Source organism: Charadrius vociferus, unplaced genomic scaffold (genome assembly GCF_000708025.1).
Source record: "Charadrius vociferus isolate BGI_N301 unplaced genomic scaffold, ASM70802v2 scaffold722, whole genome shotgun sequence".
Lineage (NCBI taxonomy): Eukaryota > Metazoa > Chordata > Aves > Charadriiformes > Charadriidae > Charadrius > Charadrius vociferus.
In genome coordinates, this window is record NW_009647220.1 from 1,153,141 (window position 1) to 1,174,807 (window position 21,667).

General features: G+C 38.2%; 1 protein-coding gene across 1 annotated transcript in view; it reads right to left on the reverse strand.

The window, feature by feature from the left end:
- Nucleotides 1-15,288, reverse strand: part of CPNE4 (copine IV) — a 197,158-nt gene extending 181,870 nt beyond the window's left edge. Inside the window, exon 1 of the mRNA XM_009879598.1 lies at nt 15,104-15,288. Within this exon, the coding sequence (XP_009877900.1) occupies nt 15,104-15,283 (180 nt within the window). The 5' untranslated portion in view covers nt 15,284-15,288. The remainder of the gene's footprint in view (nt 1-15,103) is intronic.
- Nucleotides 15,289-21,667: the final 6,379 nt, after the last annotated feature.

The window sequence follows — 21,667 nt, forward strand, 5'->3', positions numbered from 1 at the left end:
AATTATACAACAGTTCACAAGAGACATTGAGATAAAAGTGTGCTCTTTAAATAGACTGACCTCCAACTCCAGCTGAAATCAGCAGAAAAAGCAGAGTGATACAATGAAGAAGAGGAAAAAAATAATTAGCCCACATCAGCTGTGCTCCAGTTAAATGGGTAAGAGCACATGGCTGCTTTGAAAGAGGATATACAGATGGAAAGAGGCATACTATGACAATGTAAACACTGTGAACTCTATCATTGTGCCAGAATCTGATTTAAAACTATTCCCACCTGATACAATTAAAATGTATTCAAAAATATGGACTTCCTTGGTTTCAAAGTTTATTAAAGATGCACATATTCCTCAGGGTTCTTAGTATTACCCTTCCAAAAATAACACAAACAGGAACAGCTAATTCCCAGTTTAGCAGAGAATACACACAGCTCTTCTACATTATATAGAAAAACTTCAGGCTCTTGAATGGTTCCTTAAAGTGCAATAACGATTCCTTTCATTCTTTAACTCCAAACTATGTGAATTGGAAAGCTTTCAGTCATAAGAGAAAAGCTCAGAGACAAAACTATTATCTAGTTGAAAGAGCAACACTAAGTGTGTTATTTTCCGTTACAACTGAGACTTATAACTACTTGTAACTAACACAGGGACATCTGAAGGTCAGGATGTGGCCACTTTAAATCATGTCATTAGATCAATCCAGAAAAAAAAAGTCTATAAAATAAATTTCAAAAACAAGCATGCAAGCACTTCATTTTTGGTGCCAATCCTGCAATTTAATGTTGAGCAACAAAACAACAACCAACCAAAATCTGGGCAAAAATCTCTAGAAGTTAAAAAACAGCATCACATATGAGTTGAACTAAAAAAGTAACACTCATGTGGAATCAGAGTTGCATGTAGAATTTTAACTTTTGTTAAGGATCAATCTCTCTCTCTACCACAGGATTAGTTATGATCAACAATTTCCACTATTATTACAGAACCTCAATAAATTCCCAGTGGAAAATATAAGTTATATATATAAAAAAGGAAAATTTGGCCGTAAGATTTTGGACGTGACCTCATCACGGAGCTATTGGACTAAGCATGGGAGAACATCAAGTAAGTCCCACCATCCTGCGGAAGAAAGAAGGGACGCTCCTTACAAAATACATTAATAGCATCTATATTAAGAGAAAGAATAAGATTAATGCAAAGATGGTTGAGGAACCACTTTGGGATTCATATTAAAGAACCAAGGAAGGAAGCAGGCAAGCACAGGGCCTTGAATAAAATTAAGCACACACTAGACTGTAAACAGACTGCTGAAACATCGAATGGTAACTGACAACATAAGGCAATAACTTCAAATAGAGAAACAATGGTATAGGAATTTATATTGAATATTCCTGTGCGGAATAGGAAATACACACGCATGGCAGCTGGCATGCCCAATATGAGCTGGAGAAGGGTATATAGGGTTTTAAAACAGCAAATGTTACTGTCAGTAAAAACAGTTCCTGCAGCCACGTGGAATCCAAAGGGCAGCCAGGGGAGTAAAGGCTATTGAAATGGGTCCAGTTCATGTGGCAGTGACACAGCATAAGCTTTTAAGTTTACACAAATAACAAGGCTGCAGCAGACTAATCAGCCCTCAAATGGCATTTAAAGTTAAATACAACAAGGTACAGTGATCATCACAATGTTTCCCTGAAGAAGCATATAGAAGTGATGCCGTGCACTTGGTTCTACACCAGCAGCCGGTTCTACACCAACAGCACACATGAGCTGGCTGATGCAATAGTAAGGCAATGACTTTTTCCAAACGTTTGCAAAACAAAAACCTCAAACCTCATATTGTTCCCTCTGCTTAAGTATGTCATGACAAATTTGGATTACCACAATGTATAGTTTTCTGCTTCAAAAACACAACATCCTGGATTAGTGGTGTGGAATAAAAACTGAGCATCTCACAAATGATGAGATTAGATAGTTGTGGTTAATATTTTATGATGAGTTTCAACCTAAATTATAAAGAAACTGGCTGAACAATATACTGTACGTCTTTGAACTTAGAAATTATTGATAGGGAGCTGCAGCAGTGATTCCAGTTCCAAGGACTTACCTGCTTTTCCGGAGAAGACTTTAAACCAAGAATTGGCTGATCACATATTTTCATTTTGCCATCTTTAAGCATGATATTTTTGAAGAAAAGGCAGGTAAATTTGTCAAGCCAGATTACCAAAGTAACCTACACCCAAACAGCACAGACTTTGTATAGACTGTCCATAGTGTCCCAAACTTTTCCTAGCAAGTAAGCACATTTGTAGAGCCAAGATTGGTAAAAGCTGTTTGCTTTGCTGTCAGCAGAGTGGTGTGACGGTAGTTGCAGCCATTCCAAGCCTTCTGCTAGGAACAGAGCATTTTTTCAGCCCTGTTGCTTTACTCCCAAGGTAGTCTCTTACTAGTTTACGGATGCCACTGTCTGGCATCTTCTTTTGGAGAACGCAAAGGATAGTAAAGGAAACAGAAGCTGATGTCACGATTCTGATGTTTTACTTAGACACAATCTTAGCTTCCAAAGAGAAAAAGTGAAACACCTGGAGCAAAACTGCAATAAAAGCACAAGAACACCATTTCAGTCAGTGAGGTGGCCTGCAAGCTGTGAGCTGATGGGTAAAAAGCCCCTTTTTTTGATAAATAAGATTCAAAAGAGAAATTAGGATGGGAAGGTGTAATTTATCTAGAAAAACACTCAGGCTTCATAGTCTGCTTTGTGTATGCTCTGAGCACCCACCAGCAACACATACAAGATGAATACCATAAACGTTATAAGAAATCTCAATGCAGAGCTATGCAGATAATTGATGCAATGTGCCTCTGCTTGGATTTCATGGGTTTTATATGCAAAATGGTAAAGTTTTCCAGGTGAGAAAGAAAAAAAAGTTAATCCATTCGATATTTTAAAAATGAAAAAATTCAGGCAAAGACTGAAAATATCTGTTAACAGATAAGGTCAGCACATCTATGTGGAAATGTACTTTGGATGCTTCAATTTTCAGTTAGATTTCGTGGAGTCCATATTCTGGCCTGATTGCAACATAACTAATGCAATGTATTTTTAAGCTACTACCAAACATGAGGGAAGATGAAAAATAACAGTTCCAGTGAAATTGCTTTTACTTCACCTTGCATAAACTTACAACTCCATCAATTCATATCAACAGCACGTTGTCTTGTTAGGGACTGGTTTTAAACCAAAGCAGCTTAATGAATTTGGTATCCCTGGTCAATCAATATTTGAATAGAAGACTTTTCAAATAACATTAGCAGTAATTCAGACTGTTTTTCTAAATCAGCTATTCTCAGAGTCTCATAACTGCTCTTTCCTTTCAGGAAACAATTCATATTAGGCCCTTCCAGTAAAAGCAGAAGAGCTTCAAGTTGCTGACAATCTCTCAGTCCCGTCCTGATGCTATAGAATAAGAATCAGTGTACTGATTCAATCAAGTGAATTATCTACACTTACAAAACAGGTCCAAAGATTCCTGTTTACTATAGGTTTATCATGATCTGTCAGACTACGAAAGTCAAGTCAGGCTTAAAATTTGTCCTGGAGATGTGTGAAGTTTGTGTATCTGTAATAAGTAGCTCATGAGAGGCAGACATATCAGTGAGTTAATCTGAAATGTACATCTGCCTGCTCATGATAAAAGCAGCCTTAGACTCTTCATCTAAGTTTAAAATATTATGTATCTGATGGATATTTAATTAAACTGCAGGGAAAGAGAGCAAAAGAATCAAAAATGTATTTTTTTGGATGTTGGGCTCCTGGTGGCAGTATGGCAACTCCGCCCATGCAGAACTGTAGCATTTTCCTTCTGGTTGACTCCAGTCACCACAGTCAAGATATGCTTAATGCTAAATGTAGTGATAATGCATCCATCAACTTCACAGACTGGGGCTGGATTTCTGGAAAGTTCTCCCTAAGGCTGTTCAGCCACATGAGCTACTGGTATTCTATGCTACCTCTTCATCAGGCATCAAAACTTTTTTTTTTTTTTTTTTTAACGTAGCAGTAGCATTTCTCTAATTATTTTTTACATTTTTATTATCAGCTCTTTGGTTTCCTTTACTTGCTGAATGACTGAAAAAGCTTGTCTGAGAATCTATATCTGCAAAACCCTAGTGAAGTATTGCATGAGAAAACATATCACAGCTTTTATTTTATAATCTCCGTTTTAATTCCTGAGTAAAAGGGAGAGATGGAGAGGAAGCAAGCTTGCTCTTAAACTCATCCTTCATGGCTGTCAATTCTTTTATCTTGACCTGCAAAGGAGCCACAACTGAAGGTTTCCCATCACCGGTACATTCTCAGTCCACATTACCTTGTCTCTGCCCCACAGGGACACATGAAAACAAAGATGCCTCTCCTCTTCAAGCACGTCTACCTGATGAGGCCGTCACTCTGCTTAAAGGCTGTCCTACACACTTGTGTATACAAAAGCTCATGTCCTTTTTTTGTGCAATCAGGGATTACTGCTGCAGATTTTAGGGAAAGGCTGATTTCTTTCTGAAGTATAAGAAAATAATCACTCTCAGCTAGCCATAGAAAGAAGGGTATTTGAAAGCCATCACATATATTCCAGATCCTCTGGATAGTATGAAGGCTACTACTAATAAATACTATACATCAATATTCTGTCCTACAGGTGTAACAGACAACTTCATATCTATTCTATAAACATATAAATCGTGACCAATAACCAAGCCAGTTATCCAGAGTTAACAAAGCAGCGGGAGCCCTGTAAAGCCTTCCTGTCCTGATATCTTCCTTAGATAATTTTGCAAGTATTTTAAATGATCTCTTTTTTCTTTTCTTTTCAACAAAACTACAAGGCTTGACCTGGTTTAAAAAGTAAATATTAGAAAACTCTTGTTTTATTAATATGACTAAGAACACTGTTTAAGAGTCACAGCTTTTATGGAAAGTTATCTTGAGAAGAAGTTGTGAAACGTTAGTGAAGCATGAATTCAGAACCAACAAATAGACAGCATGACTAAAGGCAGTATTTGCAATCTTAGGACTATTAGAAATACTGATGAAAGTGCAATAATAACAAAGAAATAGTCACAACGGGGGGGAGGGTGAGAGTAATTCAAGTGCCCTGTTTCTGAGCCAAAAAGAGCTTTTATTAATAAAAGTCATATATTTTGTCAGCAATATTATTTTGACCAAATGTGATAAATACAAGAATAAATGAGAACTCCTCCCAGTTGTTTCGTGGTATTTTATGTCTGCAATCAAATTACTCAACAGTTACGATGAAGGCAAAATTTTCAGGCAGCTTAAAACCATTCAAGATGTTTCTACCAGCAACAATACAGAAATGTTTGCAAAGACACAGGGAAATCTGACAACAGAGCACCCAGCCAGTTCTGTCCTTCACAGGCACAAAAGGGAAGATACATGCATAGTGCTGCTTGCAGAAATACTGACATGCACTAATTGAAGATGGCTGTCAGAATATGGTTATACAAAAATTGTTCACAAGCAGTGAACAGAGTTCTTCGATCATTTCCACAATCTCTGATTGACTGGAAACGGAAACAAGATGTGAACATGTAAGTACCGGTCATTCAGATTTTCATCTAAGCTAGTACAGTATTAAACTGCATTTTTAAGACGGTAACTATTTCCTGACTACATGGTCCCATAAGTCTTCTGATTCTTTCATTTTCATGGCTCTCCCAGGTGGAAAGGGCTCCTGGAAATCGGTCCCAACAGCAGATCTTCCCAGTAGAGCATGCTCCAGGCCACAGGATCAGGGAGAGACAGTGTAGCTTTTACCACCTCTCTATAGAAGTGCTCCCTCCCAGCTTCCCAGGAGTACACTTGGTTTTATTCGTTTATGTAAACTATGAGAAAAAAACCTCTTCACTTTGCCATGACATGAAGACAGGGGACCTGAAGAGATTTAGTTGGACAGATACAGCCAGAAGCCAGTCTCCTGCTGCTGCTGCGGCAGGGGATCCCATAGTTCTGGTAGAGAGGAAGCAGCCAGCCCAAACACGACCATTCTCAGTAAGAAAACAGACTTCTGCAACGCAAGTTTTCTCTTTCTCTCTTTTGCACAGGCATTACATTTCACAAACTGCACTATAGAAGCATAAAATGCTATTTGAGATAGTGGAACATTATGATAGTTCATATATATTGACTCAAAGCGACAGCATTTGACTTCAGTTGAGACAATCTGTCTGATTCGCATGAGTTCAAGTTTAAAGACTAGTTGATTTACAAGGACAGGAAAAAAAGCACCATGGCTATGTTTAAATGCTGAGACAAGGAGAAGGCTCAAGAGAAAGCAGCAGTGATGAATGAGATAAAAGCAAAAAAGAGTTATTATAAAATGGATTTAAAATAAATAGTCACTTATTATTACCTGGGATGTAAAAAGAAAAATCTCATCAAAACCTAATGATGTTTGTTTCTGAACTAGGCACAGGAGGAAAACATTCCCAGTACTACCTTCTAATCAAATATTTGCCAACACAAAAGATTTACAGCCTTTAGTGTTCAGACTTCTGACTTTGCATAAGTAGTTGGAAAAGACCTGGGAGAGGAAGAGAGTTGTCTTTCTTTTTAAAAAGAAGGGTAATATAAAATGCAATTCTAGGTTTTGAATTTATGCATATATGTTTGGAAAAACGTACTCAGTACATTAGAAGTTGAACAGAATATTATGAAAGATGTTCTGTAGGATATGGAGAACTTCACAGTGGATTCCCTCCTGCCTTTATTATAATGAGATGGTTTTTCAGAGAGCACGTACTTTTTAAATATACGTGTAAGGCTACGAAATTACAAGGAAAGATACCAAGTCTGTTTTTCTCAGAAGACAGCTAGTGATTTGCTGCCAGCATCAAGGCTCTCTGCCTAAATTGTTGTAGAACGGGACCATGTTGGTGTGGAGAACTTTTCTTTTTCCGGAAAGAGTTAATGACAGGAGTTCTTCAACAGGAAACCCTTGGAACAGAGGATGCTTCCAAAATATTAAGGCTTGGAAAGTAAAATATCCAATTAGATGAATTCAGGCTGAGAATGGACCAAGATAAAATATTCAATTAGCCTTCAGCCTGACCCTGTAGACTTCCAGTTGCATTTGAAAAAAGATGAGCTGCCTTTGTCATTCGCACCATACAGAAAGACTTCCATGAAATTTACCAGCAGCAGAAAGCAGAGGCTAAAAGCAAATCTTGGCAGCAACAGAGGTTACCAAGTAGTCTCGAGCAAAGAAGCATTCATTAGCACCAACATACACTTAATGAAAAAGGAGAAAGAAAAGAACAATATTGAATATGAGGATACAATAGGCTAAAAAGCACAATAATATACACAAGCACATTGATGTGGCATAAATGAAATCACAGCTTTCCATTTGACAAATTAGAACAAGAGGGCTCTAATGGTGCCTGAAAAACTCTTAAGCATCATCTTCTAGGAATAGTCCTTGGCAAATGAATGCAGCAGCACTGCTCTCATTTCTTCTTAGGTCCAAAGGTCAGCAATCAGCACTTGTGCTAACAGATCATCACCTGCAAGATGTGCAGGACACATATCTGTGCACAAGACTAAGTGCTCCAAAGACGTGAGAGATCTGGGTAGTAGGGGCCAATCAACTAAACTGCCAGCTCCAAGTCAGGAATGGTAGAACCTTGGCGTCATGGTGGCATAATTATAAAGAATCTCATTGCCCATCTTTTCTGATGGTGGTCTTGGTCATTTCAATTAAAGACTCGATTCTTGCCTGTTGGCTTTCATCAACCAAGATTTGCATGAATCCAAAAGTATTTTCAATAAATCTAGTATTTCACTAAAGATTCTGTCCTAAGATTTGGCCAGAGAAAAGTAGGTAGCACTTCCAATTATCAGCCCCATTCTACATCCAGAAGACAAGAAACCCTAAATTTACAAATGAATCAGAAGCTTCTTCACAATGAGAAGAGCTAATTTCATAATTTATTCATCTTCAGTGAAAGCACCTCCCTGCCACCAAATTGCGCATAATGTGACACAAAACATTTCATTGGAAATTAGTAACTCCCTTTCATTGTCAGTGAAAAATCTTCATAAGATGGTATGTTCATCTTACTGCTACCTCATTAGTTGCAATTAATTTTGTACAGGATGTCTGTTCACCAAGTTGAAATCTTACAGTGAAATCGGAAAAAGAATATCTAGAATCTGCTCTAGCATTGACTAATATTTAAAAAATAATAATCCAAAAAGCCAACAAACATCCAATAACCCAATCCACTCTGAAGTCTTGCAGCTCTTTAAAGCAGAGAATAAATCCCAAATCACAGCTTGAAAATCTCTATGGCAATACAGCAATAGCTTTTGGCACAGCATCCCTAAAACGTTCTGAAATGAACAGGTTTCAGTCTAATCCATGTTTCTTGATGGGATAGATATACTTAATCTTCAAAATGTAGGACATAATAGTTGCCTTCTTATACAGTCATAGACAAATCATAAGACTAAAATCCCAAATCGCATTGAGAAAATGAATAGGGATTTTCACAGTGTCTCCTCCAATACAGGAACAAGGGACTTAAAATGAATCAGGAAGCGGCAAGTTCAAAAGAAACAAGTAACACTACTTTTTTCAACCAAAGCTTAAGCTCCAGAACTCTATGTCCCAGGACATAATGAAAGTTTATTTTTTAAATACAAATACTTTTAAAATTATTTGAACAAAGTTATGGAAGTTAAATCTGCCATCATTTTTTAATTACAAAGACACAAATTCTTGTTTAAGAACTCCCTGAGCTGCAGATTGGCAGAGCAAGGTATAAAGACACTCTCGTATTTCCATGATCTCACACTTCTTCACTGTTACCGATTAGCAGATGTGAGATGGGGTTAGTCAGGCCTTGAGCCTGATTCTGTATGACTGCTAGTGGTGGTAGTTCTTTTTTCTGATCACTAAATTTTCATTCCATTCAAATACTTAATCTGTTACTCTGTTCATCTACATAAACTGAAAAAGATACATTTATTTGGGTTTATTTATATATGTGGGGGTTTTCTTCCCTCTTCACAGTGATTTTGTAGTTATTTTTGAACAGTTTGGTAGAGTCACGGAACATGTCAACCCACAGACTCCCCTATTTCATGGCTTGTTGGCTTCTGCAGTGGGCTGTAACAACCACAGATGGATAACATGAGAGAGACTTTTGGGTATCTATGGAAACAAGTAGCTGAAGTCTGCCTCAAGGTCTTCACATCCTTCCCCCATGCTAGGAATGGGTAGGGAATCTCCTCCACTCTCCAATATGCAGAAGAGCAAAACAATGCAGCAGGTGCTGGGAATGGAAATGGGGAGCTGAGGCAGGTGAGGAGGAAGAGGAAGAAGAATGCTGGAATTAATTCAGAAATTAAGGAATGGAAATGGGGAGCTGAGGCAGGTGAGGAGGAAGAGGAAGAAGAATGCTGGAATTAATTCAGAAATTAGGCGAAAGAGAGAGCAGGCCTAATTGAAAAAGCAAATAGAGATGAAGAGTAAGACTATGTCCTTCCTATAGCTTGATTCCTAGGTAGCCTGTTTAGTAATCTCCACTGGTATTCTACACATTAATTAGTTCAATGGGTTTCCAAGCTAACAGGTCTCTACTGTCTGTTTGCATGAAGGTCTGCATGGATGTGCAGGGTTAGTGCTCGATGAAAAAGAAAAAAAGTAAACTCAGTTTTGTTTTTTTAATCATGCCATGCTGATCCTTGAAATCAAATGTCATGCTAAGTGAAAAGTGAATGCCTTTTATTTTAAAAAGACCAAAATGAAAAGTTGTGGGATTGCCCAACACAGTTTTATTAAGGCTGAGTTTCACCAAATCTGTGACCTCAGCCAATATTCTAATGAAAAAAAATTATTTCAGTCAACAAACCTACCCAACAAAAAAAATTCACTCAATTCCATCAACATGAATTTTAGCAACTGCATGTTGTCTCTGGGTCCTGCTTTATTTGCTCTGCAGTTACTTCAAGTTTAATAAAAACTTAAGGGGAAAAGCAGAAACTCTGGCTATTCAAATCCACAAAGTAGCAGCTTTGTCCTGCTGTAGAAAGCTGTAAGAGTACAGCTACAGGAAGCCCTCCCTGATTTCCAGACGTGGCTTCTGTCTTCCTAAACTCATCACGTTCCATCTGGCTACATCAGACTGTATTACACCTCTTGATCTCATGTAAATCTACAACCAGCCACAGCTCAGCAACTTACTCAGCTTTCAGAATAGTGTGTTACTTGCCATATGCAAATAACAACCTCTGAACAGGCCCAAGCTACTTTCTTAGGAATAAGAAGTTAATGAGAATTTCAGTGCTAGCACATCTCAGCTGAAGACTGCAGTGCTATACGCAATTAACATTTATTACACAAGGACATTCACATCGCAGGTGGGTAAAATAATTATTGGAGCAAACGAATTTATCATCATGTACCTTTGCCTGATTCTACTACCCCACTCAGCCATTCACCATCTGAAGCTTAGTCCAGTAATTAAACTCCCTGAACACATTCAAATCAATATGGGAAAACCACCATCAAACTATTATCTTTAAAAAACAGTTTAAGATATACATTTGGCCACCCTGCAAGTGTACCTGCCTAAAACTAAGGCCAGAACAGCTAAAATTGAGCCCTGGATCAGCAAACTGTCTTTTAGTACATATGGATAGCATAATCTTAAATTCTGTTATATGACACCCTGTCATCTTAGGCTAAAAATACAAACTTCATGTGAGAGAAAGAGTAAACTGCCGATTTTCCTGGGAGACACAATATATCGTTTTAATTCTAGATTGGTAGAGATAATGCTTTTCAGTCAGCGTCAACATAAACACACAGAGAAATGTGGGAGGGGAGGTATGTGTGCACATTCATGCATACGCGCATGAGCGTTTGTTTATAGGGGAAAATCTACCCAGAAAGGAAGAGAAAAACAGAAAGCATATTAGGGCCAGAACTGAGGACAACATTGAGACTTCTCTGAGTACTTGTCCATGTCCTGCCTGTGTTCCTAATGGTTTCACATCTGAGGGGTAATGTGGCCATCCTCAATTGACCCAGGGAACTACAGGCCCATCAACCTCACCTTGATTCCTGGGAAGGTGGTGGTGAAGTTAATTCTGGAAACCATTTCCAGGCACGTTAAGAACAAGAAAATCATCAGTAGTCAACATGGCTTCACCAATGTGAAGTCATGCTTGATCAACTTGACAAACTTCTATAATGAAGTGACTGGCCTGGTAGATGAGGGTGGGAGAGCAGTGGATATCGTCGACCTGGACTTCAGTAAGGACTTTAACACAGTCTCCCATAAGATCCTCATAGAGAAGCTGCTGATGTGCAGGCTGGATGAGCAGACAGTGAGGTGGACTGAAAACTAACTGAATGCCAGGCTCAGAGGCTGGTGATCAGCAATGTGAAGCCTAATTGGAGGCCAGTGACTAGCAGTGTACCACAGGGATCAATACTGGATCCAGTCCTGTTTAACATCTTAATTAATGATCTGGATGATGGGCAGAGTGTACCCTCAGCAAGTTTGCAGATGACATCAAATTGGGAGGAGTGGCTGATATGCCAGACTCATTGTGCCATCCAGAAGGACCTTGACAGGCTGGAGGAATGAGCCAAGAGGAACCTCATGAAGCTCAACAAAGGGAAGCGCAGAACTCTACCCTTACAGAGGAATAACCCCATGCACCAGTACATGCTAAAGGTCACAACCACCTGGAACGCAGCTTTGCAGAAAAGAACCTGGGGGTCCCGGTGGACACCAAGTTGAATATGAGCCAGCAACATGTCCCTGTGGCAAAGGCCTATGGTATCCTTGGCTGCATTAGACAAAATATTGCTAATGATCAAGGGAGGTGATCCTTCCTCTCTACTCAGAACGGGTGAGGCCACACCTGGAGCACTCAGAAAGAATCTTATCAATGTATATAAATACCTGAAAGGAGGGTGCAAAGAAGACAGAGCCAGGCTGCTTTTCAGTGGTGGCCTGTGCCAGGACCAGAGTCAACAGGCACCAGCTGAAACACAGGAGGTTCTCTCTGAACATCAGGAAACCCTTTTTTACCGTGAAGGTGACCAAGCACTGGCATAGGCTGCCCAGGGAGGTTGCAGAACCCCCTACCTTAGATATATTCAAAAACCATCTGACACAGTCCTGGACAACTGGCTCTAGGTGTCCCTGCTTGAGCAGTGGGGGTGGACCAGATGACCTCTAGAGGTCCCTTCCAACTTCACCCATTCTGTGACTGGAGAAAAACAACCAAAAACACAAACCAGAAAAACAACCACATTTAAAAAAAAAAAAAAACCAAAAAACCATATATGCCATTTCCAATTTCTGGAAACAGCATCTACTCACTCTACAACAGCATGGATATTTTCATGCTATATTTATATATGCGGGTGCATAATTTAAACAAACACGTGCACACACAGCTACAGAACTGAAAAAAAAAAAAATTGCTCCTCAGCAACAGGCTGACATGTTTTATCAAAATTTTCCCAGACACTTACACACAGATTTCTCAGTTTCAGGGATAGTCTGCATCTGTACAGTGAATCCATCACATCCTAGTGTCTCTAATAGCATGCACAGTGCATTTCCATCAACTTAAGCCCACCAGCTTCAGCTGCATCTGGCCCAGTAGGGTCTGTGCAGTCAGTCCTCTGTACCTTGAATAGCTGAAAGCACCTGTTTGCAAGATCCCAACCATATACAGGCCACAACCTGTATTTCAGGTGCCTTCAACCCAGCTGCTCCCCGTTCATAAAAACTCCACACAACCAGAATATGTGATCACTATGCATGTTTCAGTCATACTGGATTTTGCTACAATCTGTTTGGAGATATCCAGCCTACAAGGGGTTTAAGGTACCTGGAAATTCAGGACAAGTTAGTGAAGTCACTAAATCCATAGATGCAAAACTTTTAAGTTCCACTCCTTTTTGGGTTGTCATTTAGTGATTTCTATGTTGAATATACTCACTTCACTGGTAACTAAATTTTTAAAAAATTCTTAGTCTGTCTGCTCTCTCAGGTGTTGCTGGATCACTGATTGTCATCAGCAGAAGATTCGTCCAGCCAGATTATGTCTTCAGCTATACCTGAGTGACTCTATTCAATTCAGCTCAGCAATTGGAACTTAATTAAAAATTCTGTTGAGAATGTGTGGGCCATAATAGGTAAAGGCTCAGCATGTCAGAGCTGTATTAGCTCTGCAGCACCAATAGGAACATGAACTAATAAAAACTTTTTGTTCATACTAAAAAGAATACACTGGACTTTTAATTAGACAGCAGGAACAACTGATGTAAGATGAGAATCATATCACTGAACTGATCTTTTCTGCAAGAATTACTCTATTCAGACAATCACTTTCCAAATTAAAAACCACATCAAATAAAGGGAATCTCCATTACAACATAGGAATATATTATTTAAAGATACTTACCCTGCTCATAACTGGACACAAACAAACTGTGTCAAATGCACTCAAAGTTACTCAGAGAGCTGAAATGGCTCAAAAGATCTCAGTCCATCCTTTTTAAACAGGGGCATTTCACTTATTTTGACCTTTAATCCATTGCATGGTTAATTTCTACTATTTAAGTGATTACATACAGTGCAGCTAAATGTTCCTTCCTACAGGGCTAGCTAGAATTACCTTTTTTGGGGCTAACTATTCTATCACCTTAAATTTCAGTTACATGAAGACACTGATTTTGTAGCACTAGGACAATCTGGATAATAAATAAAATAACTAGGACTTATATTATTTATATTGTTATTTATATTATTTATTTATATTATTATTTATATTATAAAATATTATTTATAGTATTTATTTATTATTATTTATATTATTTTATTAAATCTAATAGTAAATAAATAAAACTAGGAGTTTTATTTCTACTTATAGACTGGTTTTCTACCAGGAACCTGTCTAATGGTTCCACTGCAGTGAACTAAGAAAAGAGGAAGACTAGCACCAAAAAGCTTAAGTTTGCTATGCTGGTGCTGGCCCTACACTGGAAAAATTTCAGAGATCCATAGGTCACAACTAGACTATTGGAATAACTGGAACAAAACCCTCAAAGTCTGACAGACTTGGCTGAAAACATTAAATTAATAAAGTCATCAGTTTAGGATTTTGCTTTCTGCATCTGCTCATAGCTATTACTATTTTTATCTTTTGATAGATAACACAATCTTATTCTGAATGCTAAAACTGTTGAAAAGAGAGGGATGAATAATCACTCAAAATAAGAAATGGATTTAATACATTCCTAATTTTCTCATGCATACCTTCCATTAAAACTCACACTTTTTAGCTTGATTAACCACAAACACGTTAAGTGTAACTTTTAAGTAAAACAACCACCGAGATTTCATTTAAAATATTACATTCCATTCTCACGGTTTTCATTTGCAATTTGCATGTCTCTAAGACATGCTGTTTCCATTCATCAATCAAATGCTTTCTAAGGTTAGGTAAAATGACATGAAGTGGGATTTCAATCAAACATGCAATCTGCACTATAACACAAACTGATAAGGCAAATGCATTAGTTTAAGTTACTAACTTCAACTGTGAATCCAACGGTAATGCTCAAAATTTGCAAATCAAACTACTTTGTCACCAAATTCCTTACCAACTCTAACAATAAATACTCCTCTCTTCCACAGCATTTCTCTTCTTTAGATTAGAAAGCATGATGGTCACTATCATTATGTCTGCTATTATATAGCTTTTATGAAACAAGAGGGCCTAAAGGGAAAAGTTTTATGATGCTTCACTCTTTAATCATCTTCATTTTTAATCTAGACTCCAAAGATAAGTTCAAAGTCTCATTAAGAGTCTGATTCAAAAGTGTATTAGAGTTAATGGAAAATCTCCCTTCACTCTTACAAGATTATGCCACAGGCTTCAAATTGCTGCTTCTTTTTATGGTTCTTGCTATTTGAATTTTGCCTCCATTTCTCTACGCAGAAGCATCTCTAAAGCATCAGAAGAATCATTTTTATTTTATTAAACACTCACCTCAAACCACTGGCCATGTGACTGCATTTTAAGGATGACACAAGGATCTGGTTTTGAGAGGGCATCCCTGTCTGATATGCCTTTGCATGCAACTCGCAGCTCCACTTTAGTCAGGCATGGGCTGTTAAAAATTCCCAGGGTATTGGCTGCTGATTCATAGATGTTGCTCATTTTCTTCATTCCTTTTTCTGAAAGAAAGAAAAGGTCCATTAAGAACAGTGCATGCACAGTACAGTCCTCCGTTCCATGCAGAAGCCAATGTGATGTTCTGCTAGGCAATGGGACCCCATAACTGTGAATGAGATCCAGAGCAAGAAGGGGGGAAAATAAAACCAAAGGAATACCTATAGAAGAAAGAAATACATCATCTTGTAGGTTTAGAAATAAGTCAACTTCAGAATAAAACTTTCCACCATGCCCCTGAACTCTGGGGATGAACTGTGACCTCGACTTCCAGCTCTGTTCCTGCTTATAGAGCCACGTTTTCCCAGGGTGAAGGATAGACAGGATGGTAATTCTGAATTTCTGCTAATAACACCTTATTCAACTAACAAGGCTAAGTTAAATTTCTTCAGCACTCCTTCGATCTGCTTTTATTTCTGCATACTCCATCTAAAAAGCATATGCTTTATCTTACATAAACTTTTTGTGCAAATGCCATCAAAGGCCCCCTTCATATCAACCTTAAATTCCAAAATACATGTCACTATTTTCACACTTACTGCATAAGATTACTTCCCTCCATCCCTATGCAAGTAGTCAAGTTTGATAGGAAAAGCAGAAGGGCAGGACATTTATTCTGGCAAATCTTGTTGTTAAGCAGTGTCTGCTCTTTTGGGTCAGGAATCACAGTTACATGAACACAGATGGCTGGAATAGCGGGAACCTCTGGCCATTACTTCATTACAAACACCATCAATCTTGCAACTCAAGCCTTTGCTCTCAACAGAAGCAACAAAAAAAGATTTCTAACACAAAGCTTAGCAAAAGTCACTATATGATCATTTTTGTCTCAATAAAGAATATGGGAACACTTTAATTTGCTCACTTGTTCTGAGCTTCACAGTCTGACCCCTAAAAAATCTGTCTCCTAATACAAGGATTAGTGCCTTCACCCCCCTTACCCCATACATAAGAGTTGCAAAAGGCTAATTTCACACTTTTAGAGGGCAGGCTTATCTTACTAGATTATCAACAGATTTTTCTATGGTCTGTTTCAAACCTCTTCACTATCTCTTCTTATAACACCCCATTCTCAGACATTAACGATTTTTGAGAACTGTTGTGATAAAAGTTAAATTTTGGCAATTTGGAAAGGAAAGTCAAGTTTTCTTTCCCCAACTCTGAGAAGTTAAAAAAAAAAAACCAACAACACACCACACAAAACCACATCTTCAGAATATCCAATTTCCCTGTGGATTATAAAGGGAAAAATAGAAAGGTATTTCTGAATTCACAGTCAGAAGATCCGGCAATGTGGTGTGGACCTCTAATACAGACAGAGAAGCTTCAGGAATATAAGTCTGAATGATGAGAGATTATCTTCTCTCCTTGTAGATGAGAGAAAAGCTTGTTAACAATTTAAAGTACTTCAAATGTATCCAAATCTATACAGCAACTTACTATATAACCACCAGTTTGCTATGAAAACCCCAGCCCATTGGGTTCAATATGTTTGTAAGTGAAATGGGTGGATGGACTCTAACCTCTCTCTCTGCAGGCTCTGTGGGCATATTTCCTTATGGTAAAAGAGGCTTCTTGAAATGTGAGCCACACCAGCACCACCATAGTGCCCAACATCATAAGATCAAAACAGCCTTCTTCCGCCCTTCCCAGTTACCTGTAAATGCTGTCACCTAAATTATGTTCCCTTGGACTCACTGCTAGGAAAGAAACATGACCAGGAAAAAAAGCAAAACTAAATAAAATATGGAAAGGTAACGATATTAGCTTACATTATAAAGCCCAGAGACTTCAACTTCTACACAGTGTATTCCTATACACTAGTTTAGTTTCTCATACATTTTTAGCTAAGATTCCTGACACTGCAAATAGACCAGCACCTCTCAACTCTCAAAATCTTTACACAGTGGAGAACAACATTTTGTGTTGGGTCAATTCACATCAGTGATGGCTAGATCACAGTCCTAGCTTGAAAGCAACGGCAAACAGGGGAACTGGGCTCCAGCCTAATCAGAACTACTCTGATAAAATAATAATTTGAGAAGCAATGATCCACACACAAGAGGGACCTGACATCTGATACCTCAACTAAGCACAACAATAAGTGTCTGGAAAAAGTGCTACCAAAAGTGATGATTCAAAACAATGTTTGGGAGACTGGTTTTCTTCTCTTTGTTGCTTTTTCTTCCAAAAAGGGAACAGACTAATGTGATGGTAACTTTGACAAAGCCACTGAAGGCTACTATTTAGCTAAAAATTACAGAGAAAACTATATGTATTTATATGTATTTTGCTAGCAATTGTCACAAGTCTGGTTTTTTCAATTCTGTTTCTAATATATCCCTGATATACACCAGGTACCTAAGTTTCCATCAACTGGGATTCCAAAAAGGCTGTTAGAAACTGAGGTGGGGGCAGGGAGTCTTGTCTAATTATTCATCATTTTATAATCCCATCTTCTTCAGAAATCTGCTCAACAAGCTCATCCCACACATTTACAAGACATTTTCACATGTTGCCCTTTCCAAATTGAAATCCATTTGAAAATTGGGTTAATTCTGTCTCATGCACATCTTACATCATTAATGAAATGTCATCCTTTGTGCAGAAATAGATTGGTGATTTAATTAAACCAGATGATTTCAACACTAAAGAGAAGGGAAAAAAAGTAGCAGAGTGAGGGGGAGAGATGTATTTTTCTTCCTCCCACAATAATTATACACTGTTTTTTTAGAACAGCAGGTAAGTATAAAATTATATTTCTTTTTATCACTACAACTATTACTTCAGCTTTTACAAGTTCTAAATTTATCAATGGAAAAGATCAAGCCACACTGTTATTCTTTTGTCTCATTTTATTCTTCTTTTAATATAATCACCAGCTTGGTCTGTTGTACTGATGTCATGTTACCAGGAAGCTGGGGGCCTGGAAAATAGATTTTGAGCCTACTGAAAGTGGCTAAAAAAAGCGTTATTTTATGTAAACATAGAAGTTTTTTGTCAATTGGGTACATACATTATTGGAGGAATAAATTGTTCATGTTTCTTTGCTATAAACGCTTCCTTCTTCACATCATTAGAACCACATATTCCTTCAACATCCACATGGCTTTAATATGCACTGTTAAGAGCTGTATTTCTAAGAGGAAAGGAATAGCATAGATATGAAAGTAAGTGAACTAAGTGATAAGTCACATACTACTGAAGTTTCCAGTTCATTGCTGCATACATTCTCTTTCATTTCCTCTGGAAAAGAGGAAAATAGCGTATCATTACACACTTCCCACACAAACTCATTAGCGAGCTCTAGACTGCACAGAACAAGGAGGCAAGACCAAGCCTTATGGTTTCACCTCTCCATGGTGAAACAGCAAGGAAGGTGACAGTACCAGCTGGAAAAAAACTTAACGTACACTGCGCTGAAATCAAAACACGTACTATGTTAACAAAAAAAAAAAAAAAAGCATGAAAGACCTTGATAGCACCATGTATCCTATGGAATACAAAGTGAGAACCTTGGAATATTGGCATACTTAGAGCTCATTTAGTAGAAAATAATGTGCTCTGACATTTTTAAGAGATTCATGAGTCAGAGGGATCTTATTGATGTGCATAAATTCCTGATGGAGAGAATAAAGAACATGAAGCCAAATTCTTCTCAGCAGTGCACAGTGACAGGACAGGAAGCAATCAGTGCAAACTGAAATACAGAAAATGCTAATTAAAGAAAAGGGAGCTTTTTACTGTAAAGTTGGCTGAACAATGGAACAAGCTCCTCAGAGAGCTTGTGGAGTCTCCAATCTTGGAGACACCCAAAACTTGCTTGGACAAGGCCCTGAGCAACCTGCTTTGAGCATGGGTTTAAAATGGATGATCTGCAGAGGTCCTTTTCAACCTCTGCTACTTTCTGAGTAAGTAATACACAATCAAATTGTAAAACTTTTAGGGTACAAATTGCCTCTGTGATCTGCTGTTTTTCTTGTGCTTAGCACAGGTGGGTCCTTATGTACGATTTGGGCCCCTTGGCTCCAAAACCATACAGAAAAATCAGAAGTCAGACATAAGCCCAGCATTTCTGGTAACTACAAAGGCTCCTGTGTGTAGATATTTCATTAAAAACAACAGCACACAAGACCAGAAGTTTGTGTCTGGCTAGATAACTGGATTACACTGAAAACCAGCATTACACAGTTGCCAGCTATGTCTTTTTCCTCTTGGAGGTACTGAATGGCTTAAAAATGTTTAGTCACCCAGTACCTACTAAAGTAAGGGTCCCTGTGATGGGAAATGCAAACAGTACATGCCTCTCAGGGATCTAAACCCCTTGATTTCAGCTCTCACTATAGGCATTTGTTAAAAAATTATGATCCACACAGGGGTTGAGAGAACCTCACCACAAATTAGATTCACCATGTAATAAATCTAAGATGTTATCCAAATTCAGATTTCAGGTTTTCTCCTCTGCCCACTCATTTTGCTCTCTACACACACACACACACAAAGAGTCTCCAAAAGTTTTTCTGCAAGTTGTCTGGATGAAGTACAAAGAGATTTCTTCTCTACAGCGCCTTGTGAAGAATCAGGGAAACATGCACGCTCAGCCTCACCTTCTGTTCAAGTAATAAATGAGTAGGGAATGAGAAAGATGCTGAGATTAAAGGCAGTAACCAGTGTGCTGGATGATGTTTACAGAATGGGCATGCAGTGGGAAATACGAATGGCAGAGTTACATGAAATACGAGCTGTGAATAAGCGCCTCCAAAAGAGGACAAGACCTAAAAGCACTGGATGCTGTAGCACTAGCTGCTCCCTACTTATTTATACTTATAAATTATATACAGGAGAGACATTTAGCATTGAAAACACACGAGCAGCTGAACTCTCTAGACCTACAATTTGTGGATCTTCCAGGGTTTACAGTCTAATAGAAATAAATATGAAAACCAAGTCTACAGTTAGCAGCTTAAAATTCATAAAGCTCAGACTAACAGCTTCCGCTGGAAAACAGGGTGCCACAGTTTGAAAGAGATAGAAAACAACTTTTCTACATTATTAAGAAATGCAATCCTTTTAGCACTAGGGAAGTTCTTTCCTTTAGATTCTAGATTCTTGATTTATCTTATAACTCTGGTAAAATCAAAATATAAGTAGTCAGGTTCATTTTTAGGTGAAATCACTAGCTTTAAGTGACAAGGAGAATCTGATTAAATAAAATGCCATTTTGAATGTACACCAAACTTTTTAGAGGATCTCATCTGAGATCCACAGAAGTCAGTGAGAAAATAACCCATTGATTTCAATAAAGTAGGAGGCCGAGTAATATAGTGCTCCAAGCCATCCTGCCTTCTCTCAGTGTATTTTATCATTGGCAACATAGTAATGAAAATAATCATCAGGCACAGAGAGCTGAAGTGCTTCAGAACCACCTCTTGGGGCCTGACCCAAATGCCACTAAATTCATTCACTGGTTTCAAATGTGCTTTTCTTAGGCTTTAAAGATTTTATGTGCTTCTACCCTATCTCCCATTATGATGCGAGACCAAGTTACACAAAATACAGTAAGAGCAAGATTTATAGAAAAGGATAAAATTATGTTGGGTGATCAGGAAGAAAAGTTTTAAAAGGTTCCTCTGTTTAGTTACTTGTTGAACTCTAGCAGAATGTAGGCCATGGACCCCCTTCAGGGCATGATACTAATTTAGATAAGCAATTATTTCTCTTTAATAAACTTCATGTGATTGGGAATTCCCAGTCTCATTGAATTACTCTATCAGTTATTGGCATCAAGGCTTCCTTGGTTGTGAATAGCAAACCCGTTCTTTCTTACTCAGCTGTGTGGTTGGCAAATAAGCTTTGTGCGAATGAGGAAAGATGGGAATTCATCAGGAGGTCCTGATTCAGCAAGTTTATGAAATTAATATTCCATGTGCTTTATCAGGAACTTGCTAAGACACCTGGCTGCCCCAGGACTGAAGACAGGCAAGTAAGAGCCCAGAGCGATAACAGAGAAAGCAGACCTATCTTTATTGCAAATGTGGATCAATGATTGGGAACCTGTGATCAGCCACAGAAACTGATGTTCATTGCCTTCCATTTCCTCTGCAATACAACATTTTTTTCACAGCATAGGGTTTTCTGATACATTGTTTGACCAATCTCACTATGAGCTATTGCCTCTTGGCCTTTCTCTGTGCATCTCTGGAAACTTGCTTCTTGTGAACAATCAGTACAATCTTAAAACGCGGTCATTCAACTACTAATCTTAGACCACGCTTACAGACTCCTGATTACCAGCCGTATCTCTAATCACTGCACAAGACTCTCCTCCTATCAGTATAAAAATTTTTCGGGTCAACATCAACTACATTATAAATTGCTACA